General features: G+C 41.0%; 2 protein-coding genes across 2 annotated transcripts; one reads left to right on the forward strand and one right to left on the reverse strand.

Annotated features, from left to right (window-relative positions):
• The first annotated feature begins 546 nt into the window (after window positions 1–546).
• Window positions 547–17,584, forward strand: LOC143573949 (aldehyde dehydrogenase family 3 member H1-like). Its single transcript, XM_077058706.1, has 10 exons — window positions 547–777; window positions 14,563–14,631; window positions 14,739–14,835; window positions 14,932–15,138; window positions 15,305–15,420; window positions 15,835–15,939; window positions 16,020–16,192; window positions 16,910–17,000; window positions 17,074–17,223; window positions 17,307–17,584. The coding sequence occupies exons 1-10, from the start codon at window positions 562–564 to the stop codon at window positions 17,538–17,540; spliced, it is 1,458 nt and encodes a 485-aa protein (XP_076914821.1). The 5' UTR covers window positions 547–561; the 3' UTR covers window positions 17,541–17,584.
• Window positions 17,585–17,617: 33 nt separating this feature from the next.
• On the reverse strand, window positions 17,618–18,785 carry LOC143573946 (uncharacterized). Its single transcript, XM_077058704.1, has 3 exons — window positions 18,693–18,785; window positions 18,145–18,557; window positions 17,618–18,062 (listed from the first exon to the last, which is right to left on the reverse strand). Exons 1-3 carry the CDS (start codon window positions 18,783–18,785, stop codon window positions 17,618–17,620), a joined length of 951 nt encoding a protein of 316 aa, XP_076914819.1.
• Between the last annotated feature and the right edge of the window lie 1,891 nt (window positions 18,786–20,676).

Below are 20,676 nucleotides of genomic sequence, written 5' to 3' on the forward strand. Positions count from 1 at the left end.
AAAATGGTCTAAGGCTACGCGTTATCATTTTTCAACATGACCGCTTTTATAAAAGATTTAAAAAAAAAACATTTTGACCAAACTTTTATTCTTGAATATAAATTGTTTTCTTAGTAAAGTTGCTTTTTTATTTACATTAAAAACTTTTTCTTATTAAAAGAATTCCTAAGTTAGAAGAAATATCAAATCAAAAGAAAATTATCTGATAAAAAGTTTGACCGTTTGGTTTTTTTTCCTATAATACAAAAGAACCCATTCACATTTACTTTTGACTATCTCACCACTAAAATCCACAAATATGGTAAGCAGGCGTTATAATATATATAGAAAAACAACTTTTATTATTAGAATTATCCGATGCTGGTTAGTCCACGATAAAGTCCGTAGACGTTATCTTCCTATTCACTTCCATTTACAGGTAAACAAACTAAAACTAAAACTACTATACAGTCATCACGTCATGTCACTCTCCTTCCTATATAATAACATAATATCCGATTTCCGATTATTATTATTATTTACTTTACAGATTGATTGATATCACCGCCGATTACAATTACAATGGCGTCCGACGAACAACAAGTCAAGGATTCAACGGCAAACTGTTTGGTTAATGACTTGCGAAGCACGTTTCTCGCCGGAAAAACGAAGAGCTACGATTGGAGATTGTCGCAGTTGAAGAGCTTGTTGAAGATGTTGGACGAGAGTGATAAGCAGATATGCGATGCTCTGTTTTCTGACCTAGGCAAGCATGCGATGGAGGCTTACATTCATGAGGTTCACTTTCTATTCAATTAGATTATATTTGATACTTAATTTCATATTAATTATTCATTAGATTAGATATAGCATGTATATAATAATTATTGATTAGTTTTGATTTAGTAATTATATGTTGTTGTGAACTTGTTCATATGTTATATAACTAATTGAAGAAGCGTGTATCGACTTACTTGTATACGATCAACGTTCCTCGGGTACGAGTGTGCTATATCACCGATGGTTTTCCGATATACGAGTTCTTCCACCTACAAAACGAACAGCACCGTGAGCTTACCCCTCAGAAAGGGACAGATGGGTCCTCTTTGGGGTAACCCTCCGGTGTGAGAATCAGGTATTGTAGGAGAAGATAATCAGGATGTAAAAATGAGTAAAGGACTTAGAATATATTTTCTTGCCTGCCTCCAACTGTGGAGGTGGTGTGGTATTTATAGTATTAGGGTTTCCAATGATTGGGCTCAGACCCAATTAGGGCCCTTTTGGCCTCCTCCTATTGCTTCGCGCCACGTGTACTTAGGACACCTGGTGCTTTTTTATTGATTTATTCTCTGACCAAGGTATTTCACCTGACCCATGTGTCATCACGTGGTGGCACATGGGCTTTGCTGAGTTGTCCACCCTTCATTGGCAGCTGTCAACATCAGCACATTCTTTATTCCTTAAAAGATACCTTCTGGAAGGTTGCCTGATGAGTACAATCATGGTTGTCCTTATCCTGATTTGGATTAGACTATTGTCTCATTTGTTGTGTGTTGCTTACGCGCGGCCTTTATGCGCCTATCCCGGGGATGCGCAAGGTCTTCTCTTTATTCTCACAGATGTTTCATGCGCTTGCGCGTATGTGATATGCGCCACGCGCAGATGTTTCATGCGCTTGCGCATAGGTTTTGGCTTTGTGTCTTCATGACATCCTGATTTCAAGCCTCTTGTCTATATCTTGTGGGTTGACCCGCCCCGCTCGATGTTAAGGCGGGTGCATACCCCTTCAATCCCCCCCAGTCTAATGTGTGTCTTGTCTCGCGCGAGCGAGGTAAGATAGATATTAGACTTAATAGTTTGCTTTTTCAATAGGGCTTGTTTTTTCTTTTTCTTTTCTTGTACGCGCGTTGCGCGAAATTCCATCCCTTTGGTTAAAACGAATAGTCAATGCACGTGGTTGGTTGGTGTTGACATGCATCAGAAATAGAGACGTTATGTGTCAGACCTTTCGTGTGCTCGAGGTGCTACAGTGGCCTTTCACGTCTCCTCATGCAGTGTCAGGAACACGTGTCGCGCTTATGTTGGCCTACGCCTGCGAGTGGGGGCGCGTGAGAGTAGATCTGATTATTACTTGTTTCTCTTTCTCTCCCCTGGGCCTATAAAACCAAACCTTTTGAACGGTTTTTTCTTCATCTCCACTGTCATTTTCAGAGCTTTTGCTTATCATTTACATTCCAATTAAGAGTTTTCGTCTTCGTCCCTGAAATCCGTGCTTAAAGTAACCATATTGTTCGATTCGCAATTGTATGTCTGATAACCCAGACACCACAATTTCCCCTAGTAAAGGCCGTGTAAAATCAGTGGTTATGTCTACTTTGAAGAAAACCGGCAAGGGTATTCGGGTTGCCGAGACTTCGTCAGAGGAGGGGGGAAAGAATAAAACGGCGAAAAGATGGGACGAGATCCCCTGCAAGTTGAAACAGCCTGAGCTTGATAGTCTCATTGCTTCACAGGGTTTTCTCCCTGAGTATGGTTGTCTGCTCCCGGCAGCCAGGCAGACGGCGGCGAATCCTCCCGCCGGCTATATCTCTTTATATTCTCACTTTTTCACCCGCTGTAATCTTCGTCTTCCGATGACGAGGTTTATAGGTGCGCTCCTCCAATTTTACGGGATTCATATATCTCAAGTCCATCCCTGTGGATTAGTGCGCATGACTCATTTTGAGTTCATGTGCAAAGCTCAGCGCGATGAGCCCACCCCTCGGCGCTTTCAATTTTTTTATAAGCCGAAAATCCAAGATTCTTGGTTCTCATTCACATCGCGCAGTCAGAAGGTTAAGTGCTGCACTGTTACCTTCAAAAGCCTTCATGACTGGGCTGAAAAATTCTTTTATATCAAGGCTGGTGTTATTCCCATTCGTATGACCATGCGCGCGATTACTTCCGCCCCGCGTATGATGACGTTCTTAAGAATCCATCTGGCGCGTGGGTTAAAAAATTAACTGCTGAACCATCCCCCGCCAAGAATATTTGCGAGGAAGCTTTGGTGGGGGTTGGTATGAGCAAGAGGTGGACTGACAGCGAGACTGAGCCTGTCATCCATGTTGATGGCTCAGGTGGGTTGTTTGTTCATTGCATTAATTTTGCGCGAGTATAATTCGTTTTGCTGATATCACTTGTCTTGTTTTATGCAGAAAGCAAGGAATACATCCACGCCGCCTATGACGAGCATACAGAAGGTGGCTCTGTCGCCCTGAACGCTGGGGAAGTTGCTTTCCCTGATCGCTTCGATGATATGTTCATCCTTGTCGACTTAGAATTTTGCTTTGACAGCGATGCGCCTGGTAAGCCCTTGTATTTGTGTTTAGGCCCTTAGAATACCAAATTTGGTTTTAACATTTCTGTTGCGCGTATTGTAGATGCGCTCGCTAATTATGAGTTGGAGCCTGTGGAAGAGGAAAGGGAGGAGGAAGAAGCTGAAGCGCGAAAACTCAAGCGCAAGGCTAAAGGCAAGACTGGCGCAGGGGCCAGTAAAAAACAAAAAAAAGATGATGCCTCTGTTGCCCAGAATCTTCCCCCTACTCAAGTGAAAGGACTTGAGAAAACCAAGGGTTTTACTTCCAAGTTTTCCTCGTCTTCTTTGCCTCAAGGTGTGGGCAGTCCTCCAGTCCACACGAGGTATGGTGCTGCCACCTCATCTCTGCGCGCGGCAGACAAGGGAAGCGGTGCTGCGCCTGCTGTTTCGTCTTCTCCAACAGGTATACTTTGTTTATATTTTGTGGTTTTATGAGCGTGATTCCGATAGAGTTATTAATAAAGCTTTGTTCACTCAAATGTTTGTAGAGCCGGCAACGTTGGTGGCTCAACCTCAGGCACAGCAAGGTGCCAAGGCTATGCCAAAAATTGTTTTGAAGTCCTCTGCTTTGCCCTCAAAAAGGGGGAAAATGGACTTCATGGCGATGCTTAATTCGCGAACTGCGGTGCGCCAAGGTATTTATTGCACTTTGATTGTCTGATTTTTTCCTTTAGTTCAAGTCATGAATCATTTCTCCTTGTTGGTTTTTCATAGGAATTATAGCTGGCACACAAGCTGCTGGTGGCACTGCTAGCGCTGGCGCCGTTAGTTCTGCTCCTGCTCCAACAAGTACTGAATCGCCCCTCATTGGGATCACTAAGGAGCAGAAGACTATATTTCGCGCTACTCTAACAGCGTCAAGACCTCCCTCACCTCCTCCTGCGCGCAGCCCTCCTCGCGAGACTATTTTTGATTCTTCCAAGTCGCAGGAGAAGAGACCTGTTATAGAGGATGACGAGGAGGTTAATTTTGAAAATTCTGATGGTGGCTGCGTAAGCCCTATAGCGCCACGAGATTTCGTGGCGCAGCCTTTTTCTCATGGGGCAGGCAGGAGCTCATCAGCTGGCGTTAATCTTTCTGCCGGTTCTCCTCAGGTATAAGTTTATTTTGCTCCGCTGTGCAGACTTCCGAGTTAGTGTTTAGATAACTAAAACGTTTCTTTGCGTTGCTTTGTGTTTGTAGGGAGCCGATCACATATACCGCCCGAGCTGGAGTATCACTGAAGAGAGCTCATTCCAATCCTTGGGCGTATGTGAAGACTTTTGGGCTCACTCTGTTCCTCCAGCTGAAAGGAGGTTTCAAGAGGACCGCGCTCGCGTGGATTTGCTTAATGACCACCTTTTTGCTGGGTCTGCGTTTTTTGCTGCCTCCCAAGAGCTTCGCAATGATTATATAAAGGTACGTGACGCCCTTGCGGAGGCCAAGCAAGAGGCTAAGATTTCTGCTTGGAATCTTTCTGATGCCCGAGAGAAAGCTGAGAAACTCCAAGCAGAACTTAGCGAGAACCGGGCAAGTTCCAACGCTGCTTTTGTGAAGCGCGGGCTTGAGCTGCAAGCTGCGCGGGAGAAACTGCAAGTGGCAGAGGCAGATGCGGCCAAGTACGCGCGTCAAGCGCGTGACCTGGAGTTGGCAGTGGAGGCGCGTGACCAAACTATTGCGCAGGTTAATACTGAAAAATCTTTATTGGAGACTGAGGTTGCGCGCCTGAAGAAAGAGCTCGATGCTACGCGAGCGGAAAAGAATGAAGCCTTGGCGGCAGCAGCGTCTGACAAAGAAGAGCTAGAACAAGTCAAGGAAACTGTTAAGTTATTAAACTCTCAAATCCCTGCTCTTGAGACGTCTGTTTCTTCCCTCGCGCAGGACCGTCAATGGCTGATTTCACAGGGTGTGACTCGTTGCGCTTATGCCATGAAATACTCAGACGAGTTTCAGACCCTTGTGATGGACTGTAATGCGGCGTCGCGCTTAGTGGGTCGGGCTAAGGGGTTTAAGGATGGTTATGAATATGGCATGCTAAAGAAGAATCCATCCGACTACCCTTATCAGCTCGACGCTGTCTGTGCTGACATGGCTGAGGCGGGGGAGAAGTACTTGAATACTCCAATTCTCATCCTTGAGCAGGTATTTTCACCTTAATGAGTTTACTTGACTTATTTTCATAATCTTTTGTACTTATACTGTTCCTTGTGACTTGCAGATAGCCGCGCTTGCTGACCAGCCCGATCTTGGCGCTTTAAAGAAATTACTTGATGAATGTGAAGGGATTGGTGGCAATGATGATGGCGCGGGCAACGCTACCTCTGCCAGCGGCTCTGGCGTGGCCAAAGGACCTACTCCTGACGCTATCATGACAGAAGACGACTATATTCAAGACGAACAGCTTGATTATGGTAAGTTTGGAGATGACGAGTAGCAGGCTGCGCCAGATGCTGAGGGAGGAAATAATGATGAGGAAGATGAAGAGGCTGATATTAACATAGAGACTTGAAAAGCCCTTCTTGTTTTTTTTTTTTTTTTGTGTTTGTAGTTTTTACCTCATCATTTGTAAATTTGTAAACTTCTATGTTTCGGAATGAAATTTTGTTTTTCCCTTATTCGCATCTTGCGCATTCCCAATTCATCTCTTTATATTGCATGTGTGTGCTTGTTGAATATAAGGTACGCTTACACATTGAAACTTGAACAAGGTTGTAAGGAAATTATTTTTACTTAATCCTTAACAGTTGTCATATTTCAAGTTTTTTTTTTTTTTTTGCGATATTCTGAATATGCTGACACGTGCCTTGGCATTTCATTATTCCTCTTTTGCGCGACGTTATCGTGCATTTATTATAGGGAATTATGAATGAGTTTTTTGGCCTTTACGTGTCAGTATGTGTTACTCTGCTTATATCCATTATAATCCCATGCGCGGCCCCGACCTGAGACCTTAACAACTATGCTTTGGTATGTGCTTTGCCTTAGTTGTGCTTAGGTATTTTTATGCTCTGCTTATATCCCATGCGCAATACGTAGGATGGATGCTATGAGTAATTTGAGCTAAGGCTCATATTATTGGGCTAAGGCCCTGACGTTTTAGAGTTAAAACTCGTTAACGCGTCTGAGCTTGAAGCTCGCGCATGTGTGTTTTACTTCGTTTTATTTTTAGTTTGATGTCAATACAATGTTGTCATATTGCTCAAAATTAATAAAGGGAAGTGTGAAACATGTATGCAAAAGGTAATAGAACGCATATAGAGCGCATCATTATTCATAATGGCTTAAAAAGCCTTGATTACAAACTTGACAACTTTCACATGAAACATTTTCTAAGTTGTGCTGCGTTCCATGTGCGCGGGATCTTCTTTCCATTTAAATCTTTTAAAGCGTATGCGCCTTTTCCCAATTCTTCCGAGACTTGATAAGGTCCCTCCCAGTTGGGAGACATCTTTCCTGGGGGTATTGCGCGACTAGCTTCATTGTTCCGAAGGACAAAATCATTCTTCTTGAAGTGGCATTCTTTCACGCGCTGATTGTAGTATTTTTCTAGCTTTTTCTTGTATTTGGCTTCACTGATGATAGCCGCCTCTCTGCGTCCTTCAAGCAAATTGAGATCCAACCTCCTTTCTTGCTCGTTATCCGTCTTACTCATCATGAGCACTCTATAGGATGGGCATCCAATCTCTGCTGGAATCATAGCCTCCGTTCCATAGGTTAGGCTGAACGGGGACTCGCCATTACTGGTTTTGCTTAATGTCCTGTGCGCCCACAGGACATTAGGTAACTCCTCGACCCATGCATGGGACTCCCCCTCCAACCTTTTCTTCAGCCCATTCAGCAAGCTTTGGTTCGCGCGTTCCACTTGACCATTCCCTTGAGGGTGGTATACTGAAGTGAAGACCTGATTGATGTGCAATTCCTTGAACCAACTGGATATCTTTCTGTCAGTGAATTGTTTGCCATTGTCGCTCACGATTTCCATGGGCAGGCCAAAACGGCATACGATGTGGCTCCAAATAAATTGCTTCATTGCCTCGGCTGTAATTTTTGCCAGTGGCTTGGCTTCAACCCATTTTGTGAAATAGTCTACTGCCACTACCAAAAACTTTACTCGCCCTGGCGCTTGTGGTAAGGGACCCACAATATCGATTGCCCACTTGTGGAAAGGCCATGCAGAGGTCACCGGAATCAAGTTGTTCTTTGGCCGCATGGTATATGGCGCATAGCTCTGACACGCTTTGCATTTTTGGATCTCTTTTAACGCGTCCAAGTACATGCCTGGCCAATAATAACCTGCGTTCATTGCCTTGGCGATCACCATGCGCGGGCCAGCGTGTATTCCACAGATTCCTTCGTGTATCTCTCTGATCACATAGCTTGCTTCCTCAGCGTCTAGGCATTTCATGAGTGGTCCAAGATAAGAGCGTCGATATAACGTACCATCGAGCATTTCGTAGTTCTGCGACTTGTGTCTTATCTTCCTCGCCTGTGCGCGATCGTCTGGTAACTTTCCCTCCTTCAAAAATTCCATTATTGGAGTTATTCATGATGAAGGTGTTGTATGAATTACAAGAACGGACTTCGCTCCCACCGACGGGTTGCTCATTACTTCCACCCTGACATCTTTGCCAAAATGATCGAAACTGGTTGATGCCATCTTGCTTAGCGCGTCGGCAGACTTATTTTCACTGCGCGGAATGTGTATGATTCTGAAAAAGTCAAATTGTTCGGTGAGTTTCTTCGCCTGCTCTAGATACAGAGGCATGGTGTTCTCCTTGGCATCATAAAGGCCATTGACTTGTGCTGCTACCAGGTATGAATCTACATGAGCCTCTAGCTTTTTAACTCCGAACTTGTGCGCGATGCGCAAACCAGCCAGCAGGGCTTCATACTCAGCTTCATTGTTGGTGCTCTTGAAATCCAACCTGATTGCGTAAGTATACTCATGATTTTCTGGATCCACCAATTTGAGGCCTGCGCCAGACCCTTCGTTGTTTGAAGCTCCATCAGTGAATAATCTCCAAACGTTTTCTTCATTATTGGCCTGCGGAGGGTCTACTTCGCGCTGAGCCTCTTCGACTTTTCCTTCAGGGATTTATGCGATGAAATCAGTTAAGACTTGTCCCTTGATTGCTGGACGAGGCTTATAGGTGATCGTGTGCTCCCCTAATTCCAGCACCCATTTTGTCAGCCTTCCTGAGAGCGCAGGACGTCGCAAGACTTGCTGGATGTTGTAATCAGTCAGGACTTCAATAGGATGACCATTGAAATATCTGTGAAGCTTGCGCGACGCATGCGTTAGTGATAAAACTAACTTTTCTATGATGGTGTAGCGCGTCTCAGGATCTGTCAGCACCCGACTTACATAATAAATTGGTGTTTGGATTCCCTTGCGATCCACCAATAATACTGCGCCAATGGCGCGCTCTCCTGCTGACAGGTACAACGTTAAAGTTTCACCAGGTAGTGGAGCTGTGAGCGCAGGCAGATTTATCAGACATTCTTTTATCTCACTGAAAGCTTGTTCGGCCTCAGGCGTCCACTTGAATTGGCTTTTCTTTAAGCAGTTTCTCAGTGTGTTAATGAATGGGGTAGATTTGCTTGCATGGTTTGCTAGGAACCTGTTAATTGATACCAATCTACCATTCAACTTTTGAACTTCCTTCATGGTGGATGGTGAGGGCATGCCGAGGATAGCCTCCACCTTCTCTGGGTTCACCTTGAAACCATCCTTGGTGACCATTACGCCGAGAAATTTCCCTTCTTCAACACCGAATGTGCATTTGCTCGGGTTGAGCTTCATGTTTACTTCCTTTAGGCGCCGAAGGGTTTCTTCGATGTCTTTGAGCATTTGTTTTTCCTCCCTGCTTTTAATCACCAAATCATCCACGTAGACTTCTAAGTTTTTTCCAATCTGCTCGTTGAAAATTGCATCCATGAGTCTTTGGTAAGTGGCTCCTGCATTCTTCAAACCAAAGGGCATTTTTGTGTAACAGAAAACACCCTTGTCAGTTCTGAAAGCAGTCTTGTCTTCATCCTGTGGTGCCATTTGAATTTGGTGATAGCCCTTATAGGCATCCAGGAAACATTTGAGCTTAAATGGCACCACAGAGTCCACCTTCATGTCAATGTTTGGGAGGGGGTAACAATCTTTTGGACACGCCTTGTTGAGGTCTTTGAAATCAATGCACATTCTCCATGACCCATTGCTCTTCTTTACCATCACAGGGTTGGCTACCCATGTTTGATATTGTATTGGGCGAATGATATTCGCGCGCAGTAGATCTTCTACTTGCTTATTCATGGCCTTTGTCTTCTCGTCTCCCATGACTCTTTTCTTTTGAGCAATTGGCTCCACGGACTTGAATGTGTTGAGAGAGTGCTGCGCCAGGTCTCGCGGAACCCCAGTCATATCAGAATGTTGCCACGCGAAGACTGACATATACGTTGTGAGCAATCTTTTCATTCTCACTCTTGTGTCATCTGATATCGTAGCTCCGATTGTGATTGTTTGTTCTGGGAATTTTGGGTTGAGAATCCATTCCTCTGGCGCGTTGTTTGCCACTGGAAGCTTCATTCTCCCCTCTCGAGGTATACTTATTACAGCGCATAGGTGATCTCGGTACACAAATGTTACTCCTGTTGGTGTTGGGAACCCCAACGCGCCATGCGCTGGTGACGGTATGGCGTTGAATTGGGCAATCGTTCCTCTACCCAAGATCATACTATGGCATGAAGTGGTGGGCAAGACCAGGAAGTTGACAATTTCAGCTCGCTTGTGCTTCTCATCCCCCATAGTTAGTTCGAATTGTATCTGACCTAGGGGGTGAATAATTTCGTTTGAGACACCCGAGATTGGTGCACTCACAACTTCAAGCCTTGCTTGGTCTGCTGGATCCAACTTCCTGAAACATTGCTCATACAAGATGTCTGACTCACTACCGGTGTCCACCAGGACTCTTGACACCTCATAATGAGCGATGTGTGCAGTGATGACTAGAGGGCTGCTGATAGACGGGCCTCCTCTGATTCTTGGAAAGATTACTTGTTGCTCGCGCCAATCCCCTTGGATTTGCGCGCTTCTCTTCCTCGATTTTTGCCCTTGCCTTCTTCCTTCAGCTACACAGATTCTTTTGAATTTTTTACTGGCTGAGGCTCCGTCTGGTTGTTCGTTCTCTGGTCTTGGATTTTTCACCAGGTGAGCCAACTTGCCTGATTTCACATCTTTTTCGATCGCATCCTTCAAATGATGGCATGCATCAGTGTTGTGCCCTGTGGGTTTGTGAAACTCACAATATTTGCCACTGTTCGGTGGTCCCTTATGGAGTAATGGCCTGGGGTTTTTAAACTGGACATTCTCTGTGCTTAACACTTGCGAAGGCGTTTTGGTGATGGGAGTCCATATTCTTGGTAGAGGTCTGTTAGGCTCTCTGCCGCCTTCCTTCTTGTCACCTTCTCCGCGATTAAGAATGTCTTTTTGGGGTTGGGGTGAACTTTGTTGCGCTTGCTTTTCTGTAGGAGAATAATTGGTTTGTTGCAACCTGGACCATACGGAGTTCTGTTTGCGCCTCGTTTCATTGTTGCGTGGTGCTTCTGTTTGATGCCCTTTATCTCTTGCTTTGTCTTGGGCAATTTGTTTTTCATTTCGCGCGAAGACTCACGATGCTTCCATAAGCTTAGCCCAAGTGGTTGGCATGCCTTCTCTGCTCACGAGAGCTCTGCGGAGTTGATCACTGCGCGCACCTTGTATAAAGGCCACGCGCAAGAGTTGTTCAGTGATGCCTCCAATTGCAAGAGATTCCTGATTGAAACGAGTTATGTAGTCTTCATTGGTTTCATCATTCCTGCGTACGCAGTGCATGATGTCATCGGGGTCGTGCGTGTGTCTGCGCTGCTGTACAAAGTGAGCCTGGAACTTTTCCAATAGCTCTTCGAACCCATCGATTTGTCCTGTCGGCAAGCTTTCGAACCAGACACGCGCTGCGCCCGTGAGGCAGCGAGCAAACATGTGACACCATGTTGGCATCGTCCAGCTTTCTAAGTTTCCAGTGTTATAAAAACCTTGTAAGAAATCATCTGGATCTGTTGTACCATCGTACTTGCCTAAACCACTTGGCATCTTGGTTTTGTGTTGAATGGGAGCCTTCGCAATGCGCTCAGCGAACTTTGAATGTTTTACCAAGATGGCTGGCCTATATGGTGTGGTTACGTCCACTTGCTCTTTCGCTTGTGGGTTGTATGGTGTGTATAAATCCATATCAGCTTTGGCTCCAGGTGCTATGTGCATGTGTGCGCGAAGCTGTGAACCTCCTGCATGAGTATCTCGCGTCTTCTTCATGCTGTGCACCTCTTCCTCATCACTAATATCAGCTTGTTCGGTGTGAACAGAATGACCGTCTTCCAGCGCGCGCGTCTTTTTTGTTGTTCCCTGAATGGTTTGTTTATCAAATGCGAGCCTTTGTGTTAAATCGGCTAACTTTTTGTGTTTTACCAACTCATTGTATTTGTCCATTAAACGCCGTTATTCGTTTATGAGCCATTCTTTAGGGTCATTGGTTTCAACTTCCGGGCCCATTGGTCCTTTTTGTTTTGCACCAGTCAGATTTTGGAACGTGAGATCGTCTGGGGGAGTTTCAGTTTGACTATGAGGTGTTGTGTTGAAGGGATGGTTACTGGTGGTGCGCGCAGTGTCACGCGGCGCCCTCAGAACCTGATGTCCCTCATTAACATCCTCAAGCTCATTATCCTCCAGAACTTGATCATTGTTTCGAACACCGGAAACCATGGTGAAGAGAAAATTGATGAAATAGTAGTTTTGTTGCCGTTGTAACAGATGATGGCGCCAATGAAGAAGCGTGTATCGACTTACTTGTATACGATCAACGTTCCTCGGGTACGAGTGTGCTATATCACTGATGGTTTTCCGAGATACGAGTTCTTCCACCTACAAAACGAACAGCACCGTGAGCTTACCCCTCAGAAAGGGACAGAGGGGTCCTCTTTGGGGTAACCCTCCGGTGTGAGAATCAGGTATTGTAGGAGAAGATAATCAGGATGTAAAAATGAGTAAAGGACTAAGAATATATTTTCTTGCCTGCCTCCAACTGTGGAGGTGGTGTGGTATTTATAGTATTAGGGTTTCCAATGATTGGACTCAGACCCAATTAGGGCCTTTTTGGCCTCCTCCTATTGCTTCGCGCCACGTGTACTTAGGACACCTGGTGCTTTTTTATTGATTTATTCTCTGACCAAGGTATTTCACCTGACCCATGTGCCATCACGTGGTGGCACATGGGCTTTGCTGAGTTGTACACCCTTCATTGGCAGCTGTCAACATCAGCACATTCTTTATTCCTTAAAAGATACCTTCTGGAAGGTTGCCTGATGAGTACAATCATGGTTGTCCTTATCCTGATTTGGATTAGACTATTGTCTCATTTGTTGTGTGTTGCTTACGCGCGGCCTTTATGCGCCTATCCCGGGGATGCGCAAGGTCTTCTCTTTATTCTCACAGATGTTTCATGCGCTTGCGCGTATGTGATATGCGCCACGCGCAGATGTTTCATGCGCTTGCACATAGGTTTTGGCTTTGTGTCTTCATGACATCCTGATTTCAAGCCTCTTGTCTATATCTTGTGGGTTGACCCGCCCCGCTCGATGTTAAGGCGGGTGCATACCCCTTCACTAATAATCTGTTTTGTGTGATCAATTTGTTTTGATGATCCGTCCGTACAGGCGGACACAGGCTTTAGATTATCAAAGTTTGACCTAAATTTCTGTTCTACCTAATTTCCTGAACTCAGTTTTATTCAGGTGTATAAAAATGGCGTTGACAGAATGTTGTGAGGGGAAATGATGTACGACAACGTCACAACACTGATGTTGTGTTTTCCTTTTAAGATATTAGTTGTTTGATTTTTTTATGTTGAGAATGTATTAAATGCTTTTTTTTCTTTTTTTAAAGTTTTCTATAGTGATGAATGCTTTTGTCTTCCTTTTGTGGTAGTACTTTTGTGCAGCCAGAATTTGCAGATTGTTTGTGATTTAACAAACGGTGAGGTTTTTTGAGTTGACACAAAACGTCTAATTTTAGCAAAGTTAATAAGTTTGTTGAGACTATGAATTTATTATAATTATGTTCAAAATTCTATATTGAACAGAAGTAATTTCTATTTTTCAAATTAGTAAGTATAGCCAAAATTTGCAGATTGTTTGTGATTTAAAAAATTATCAGGTTTTTTGAATTGACGCGAAACATCTAATTTTAGCAAGGTTAATAAGTTTGTTGTAATTGTGAATTTATGATGCAATGTTTTAAATTCTTTATTGAACAGAAGTAATTTTTTGTTTTCGAATTAGCTAGTATCGCAAAAATTTGCAGAATGTTTGTGATTTAACTGCCAGGTTTTTTGAATTGACACGAACCATCCAGTTTTAGCAAAATTAATAAAATTGTGAGATTATGAATTTATGATGCAACATTTATGTTCAAAATTCTTTATTGAACAGAAGTAATTTATTGTTTTCGAATTAGCTAGTGCGCATTTGTTGAAGAAAGAGGAAGGATCTCATTTAAGTTATTGAGGCTACCAATTATAGTTGGAATAGTTACATTAACCGTTGCATTGTTGAATATATTCAGTCCCAATTCTGTGATGATAACTAGCCTTATTTAAGCATATTATGCAATCTGTTCTATATCTTATCAGTCTACATCATTAAGGGGGACCTTTTGAAAATCGTTCGTTCTAGAAGTATAATGGTGGAAAACATGCATTAATCATAATTTATTTTTGAATTATGTTGGCTATAAAAGTTCATTTGACTTGTGCCTGGGCATGTATTTTAAAAAAGATTACGTGATTACTTTTAGAGTAATTATTTTAGTCGTAAACTTATGAAGTTGAATTTTTTCCAAGATCATTAATATGTTGCTTTTTATAATGCTTATTGCTTCTTCATTGTTATGCAACTTTTTCCTCACCCATGTTAATTATAGTTATTAATGCGTTATTATTAAGGTATTAGTATATGACCCGTATGCCCAAGTTAGGTTTTCTATGGTTTATGGGTTCTCTTTCTATATATTGAGGTTGCCCCCTTCATTGTAATTGTAACAATCAGATATAATTTTAGTCTCTTTTTGAACCCATACCCTTGGTCTCATAGCTCTTTGATTATTGCTAACTGAATATTATTGGACGGGTCATTTTATCCTACTGAATTGCATCCATTGCTTTATAATGCAGATTGCTATGATAAAGAATTCATGCAAGTTGTCCCTGAAGGAATTAAAACATTGGATGAAACCAGAAAAGGTAATTGTGTTTACAATTTAAGTGGGACATAATACTTTCCATGTAGGCTTAAAATGAAATGGATAAAAGAAAATACGTAATGCACATTTATTGACGATTCTTTGCAGGTGAAAACCAATTTAGGCACTTTTCCTTCCTCGGCAGAAATAGTTCCAGAACCGTTCGGTGTTGTATTGGTCATCTCAGCATGGAACTATCCATTATGTATGTTAATAATATATCTGAGGTAATATATATATCAATGTTCGTTTACTGATCATTTACTCCCCCCCCCCCAAAAAAAACCACCAAAAAAAACAGTGTTATCTGTGGATCCAGTGATTGGAGCAATTGCAGCTGGGAATGCTGTTGTTTTGAAGCCTTCTGAACTTGCTCCTGCCATGTCATCATTGCTGGCAAAACTTTTAGGAAAATATCTGGACAAGTCAGCGATAAAAGTTGTTGAAGGTGCTGTCCCTGAAACAACTGCGCTTTTGGAGCAAAAGTGGGATAAGATATTCTACACAGGTCTTTCTTTGTTTCTTAGATTTTAAATATAGACTAGATTTTCTTATGTTTTTCTTGTTATTTTGCCGTTTACTGAAATGCACTGATCTCAATACATTTTAATCAATGACAATTGCTGTTAAAACCATGATTATATTTAAATAAGCAAATAAATGCGACCTTGTAGGAAATGGGCGAGTGGCACGAGTTGTCATGGCTGCTGCTGCCAAGAATCTGACACCTGTCGTTTTAGAACTTGGAGGCAAATCTCCCGTTTTGGTTGATTCAAACATTGACTTAGCAGTAAGGAGCTTTCCTCTTTACGTGCATGCTTGTATAGTCCAGCTGGCAATTTGGACCTGTTAACTTGTGAACGGGTTGATCCAGGTTATGTTTTATTTTATCAGGTCAAACAAGTAATCAAAGAGGTCAAATGTGTTTAAAGTCCCCCAAAGTGTATTATGTGCATATAAAAGTCCTAGATCATATCATTCAAAGTTAGATTATTATTGGAATAATATAATCTTAGTAATTATATATGAGACTGTAAGTATCTATAAAAAAATTTGGACATGGGTATTTTAGGTAAACCCAATCTTTTGACCCGTAACGAAAACACCCCTTTTGACAAGTGAGCCATTTTGCCACCTCCTATACAGTTCTATCCCACATGACATCTACTTTCTTCTGTCTTGACTTGTTATCTGCATAATATAGGTGACAGTGAAGCGTATAGTTGCAGGTAAGTGGGGATGCAACAATGGACAAGCTTGTGTCGGTCCTGATTACATAATAACAACAAAACAATATGCTCCTGTGTTGGTACATACCTTTCTTTAACGATTCAAATTATCATTTAGAAAAAAATCTTAGTTAATCTGTCTGATAATGTCATTCTGCAGATAGACGCTTTCAAACATAATGTGAAAAAGTTTTTTGGGGATGATCCTTTGAACTCACCAGATATATCTCGAGTTGGGCACGAAAATCACTTTGCCCGGTTGAAAAAGATGTTGGATGATGATAAGATTTCTGGAAAGATCATTCTTGGAGGTCAAATAGACAAAAACAACCGGTGAGATTTGTTTATTCCTGCTACCTGGGCTTGTAAACGAACCTGCGGGAGTTTTGTTTATGTTCGTTTATTTAATAAACAGACGGGCATGAACACATGCTCGCTCGTTCGTTCTTTTATGTTTATTTAAGTTTGTTCTTTTATGTATACATTTAAATTGTTAGGCTCATTACTATTATCTTGTTTTATTAATTTTTTAGGCCAAACAAATTGATATTCACGTTTTTGATTGGTGTTTCATGTTTATATGCGTGCATCTATGTTCAGCTATATTCGTTCGTTTATGTTCGTGAACCGTTTGTTTATGCTATTCATGTCTAATCGTTTATTCGCTTAAAGTTAAACAAACGGACACAAACATGCCCTGTGTGTGTTCTTTCGATTTGCTTACAGGCCTACTAGTACCAGCTTGTTAGTTTCATAGTTAAAAAAGTGGTCAAATGAAACATGACAAATGGGTAAAAATCACTGAAAGTGTATTTCATAGGCATAGTGTGATAAAACCATCTAAATCTTACTTATTAAAAAGTTTATATTATTATTAGAATAATATACTTTTTGTAATCTTATCTGACTCACTAGTTTTGTATAAGAAGTGATCCGAGTCAACACGACCGGATTCATTTTGACTTGTATGTAAAACTTACCTAATTTTACTTGTTACCCAACCCGGCCCAATTGCCACCTGTACTATAATTAATCCTACTTCTGTTACAGAAAGATTGCTCCGACTATTGTACTGGATGCCCCAGAAGACTCGCTGATTATGAGTGACGAGATATTTGGTCCTTTACTTCCTATCGTAACGGTAAAAGAATTTAATATTGTGCTCAGATTATAAAATAATTATAGGTTATTAATCTTTCTTTTGGTTTATATAGGTTGAAAAAATTGAAGATGGCATTGAGTTTATCAGATCAAGACCAAAACCGCTTGCTGCATACCTATTTACCACCAACAAGCAGCTCAAAGAAAACTTTGTTAACGACGTCTCTGCGGGGGGTGTAGTTATTAATGATGTCACCTTACACGTATGACTCAAATTATACTAAACTACCATTATATGTAACTCATTTAATAACTTATGTTTAACGTCTCGTGGTTTAATGTGCAGCTTATGGTTGACACATTACCATTTGGTGGAGTCGGTGAGAGTGGAATGGGGGCATACCATGGTAAATTCTCATTTGATGCTTTTAGTCACAAGAAAGCCGTTCTATACAGAGCCTTTTTTGGAGACGCACCCACAAGGTACCCACCGTATACACCTGGTAAACTTAGACTCCTCAAGGCAATTTTTGATGGTAGTCTATTTGGCATCATTCGTGCTCTTTTCGGCTTTTCATAGATGTGAAAAAAGTTTCAAAAACTCTGAATGTACAAGTGTACTACACTTTTATAATTCCTCCTTAAAACTGTTTGAAATCAACATGCATCTTGCAAGATATTAAAGCATTCGGATCTTTGTTCTTGTGTCAAATGTTGTGGAAACTGAACTGAGAATATTATGTTTAAGTTTCCTCTTGTGTCTTCTTGTTTTGGTAAAGGCATGCCTTGTCCCGGAATGGTTTTTCTGTAGCCAGGGGTAATTATTTCATTGATAGTTATATATGATTCTTGCTCGCCTAGAGAAGGGACGGTGAGGGTACACCTGGTCAACGCGTCTACTAAAGGAAGGTCCATGTTTACTTCCAAATCGTCACCGTTTCGTTTAAAAACCGGGTGCTGTTTCTCGTCTACTACGAAAGTAATATCAGCTGCACTTGCTCCCGGTGTCTCGTTTCCCATTCCCTCGAACGTGATTTTTGTTCCTTTCTTCCATCCCGGCTTCACTTTTATCGTTAGCACTTCCTCTTCTTGTATTATTTGCCTTCAAAAGTAAAAATAAAAATAAACTTTGTTTATTCATATGTTTGGGTTTGCTTAATAGCAGCAGGCATGTAAATGCATACCCCTCAGTTGTAAGCACGTCACGTCGGATATTAACCTTCTTTATACACCCGAAGCACAATTCTTCGAGGGTGCACTCTAGGCGTTTAACCGTATCTGGTGGTTTTCGGAGTCCGTTAGCATTGGTATAGATAATAGTTGAGTTGCTTCTTTTGGAAAAAGAAGGGGCAGTGTGGAAGGAGTTTGACTCCATGTTCTTCCTGCTAAAGCTTCTTAGCAAACTATTCACGGGCCGGAGACGGCCTGGGGTCTTGCTTCTTCTTTGGCATTGGCTCGTTGATTTGGACCGACACATCGGCAGACAACCCGAGCTTGCGGTTCTCGAAAGTCGTGGCATCGTGACTTTAGGGGAAGTAACATCTTGTGTTTCATCATCATCATCATCATCTCCATCTCTGTTGTCATTTGCATCAACCTAACAAAAGGGAAATGGCACATAAAACGATTTACAGTGGCAACCGGTTTTGTAATTGATTATAAACTTAAAAGATAAACGCGTAAAAGGTTGTTTCTTGTTCGGCAAGAAACGAAAGCCGAATGGAAATGGAACCTGTAGGTGTTTCTTTTGGTCTTTGCGGTGTGATCTCTTGCCAAAATGGTGTTTGGAGAAAAATGATTTGCATGCTTTTCGAATGCCTCCCATCCTTGTATAAAAGCAAATCCCATGCAAGACAACGTTCATAACATGAACATAAACAAAAAATCAAAAAGAAAAATATAGAGAAAATTTAGGGATCCAGGTTAATGTGGTTGCCATTGTTGGTTGTTTACCCGGAATAACGGAATCTTATAACCATATGATCTTGAAGTATATTGTGTGCTTGGTGTATCAAAAGTTACATAATTTATATTTAATAATGCGACGATCAATGATGGTGATGTGGAAAAAATATCATGTCATCTATATTGCATTATATCGGTTAACACAACACATTATTTGTTTCTTATTGAAGCATCGTATAAAGTTGTCTCTTTGTGATTACCGGGTGGAGACTTTAAGATCATCCAATCTAGTACTAGCTGGTTAGTGGTATTTATTATTTAAGGTTTGGTATTTCATATGAACTTGCATCTTTCATATTCACGGTCAATATGAGATTTGTCAATGGCGTAACAGCCGCCACCTTAGACTGCTCCCATCGAAGTACTTTGGGTCGGTCGATTGTGCAACAAGATTAAAGAAATGGAATTAACAATTAAGACGCCAACCAACACAACTTTGGTTGGGTATGGTTTGTTGTTTTCGTAATTATCTTTAACATGATCCGTTACCTCTCATTGCTTCATCACTTTTTCTTAAATAAAACTTATCATCTTAAAAATGTAACATCATCATCTTATTGAGAATAACATAAAAAAATATACCAAAATTCTTTTTTTTTTCTTCTTCTATTCATAGTAAATCTGCACACTCTCAATTCTCTATTTCTACTCTCTTTCCATTTCATACATACTTTCTATCACTAATCATTCTCATCCAAATTTGAAATTAATACTTCTTATATTTTTAATAGAATAAAAAATAACAAAGTATATTTATTTAATTAAAGTTGCGTGGTGGTATTTATAGGGTTTCTATAATAATGCATGTTTTAATTTTTATATTTTATATTATAGATAAACCTAAACCACCCCATTTTAGCTATTGTATGTACCAATTAATGTATAGTGCATAGTGATTTGATAATGAGAAAATGCTTAATTGTTTACTTAAAAGTACGTGGTCATATACATTGATTGAACCCAACTTAACTGGTGCATGCATGCATGAGCAAATTAGTGAAGTCATTTGTAATGTAAAGTTGTTCATCGATCAACAGCTTATATATACGTCCTTCACATAGTCTAACATAGAAGTTATCCATTTCACAGACTTAGTATATAAATTTATTGAGTTTTTTAAGTGTTGGGTATACGTTGGTTAGCAACTTAGCGTAGGCAACTTGTACTTAGTCGACGTCTAAGTATTATTAAGTGAGCTTATATGTTGATCACCTTGTCAAAGCTGACGTTGTGAACTTCTTTCAAGATGTACCAAGCATTTCAATCAAGGCAAATAGAAAACTGAAGAGCAAATTCGAACAATATATCATGTTTACAGTTTGTGAGATTTAGCAAACGTTTCATAAATGACTAAGTGATATGAAGAAGTGAATTTTTTTGAATTTTGTCATTCTATAGTTATACAACATTAAATAACTCAAATCACTAGATAATTATTGTTCAATAGTAAGTATTAACATTTGTTCTAATTAACTAGTGAAAGATAATTAATCAAAGGACTAACTGATAAAACCGAGATAAAGATCGAATATATTTCGTGCTTCACTAATTACAATATTCCAAATTAGTGTAAATATAAAAGCAGAAAACTATATAACATGCTAAAAGTAATAAAGTAGACCCGATATTGTGTTCTCCACTATTTGTAAAAGATATCTAGTTGGTCTTAAAAATAGTAACTTAATAGTTAAAAAAATCTTACTTAATTATTACTTGATGACTGCACTTTTTAAAGTATCTATGTTTTACTC

The sequence above is a fragment of the Bidens hawaiensis genome, unplaced genomic scaffold, assembly GCF_021521415.1.
Source record: "Bidens hawaiensis isolate Kalapana, Puna unplaced genomic scaffold, B.hawaiensis_p1.1 tig00026755_1, whole genome shotgun sequence".
NCBI classification, from domain to species: domain Eukaryota; kingdom Viridiplantae; phylum Streptophyta; class Magnoliopsida; order Asterales; family Asteraceae; genus Bidens; species Bidens hawaiensis.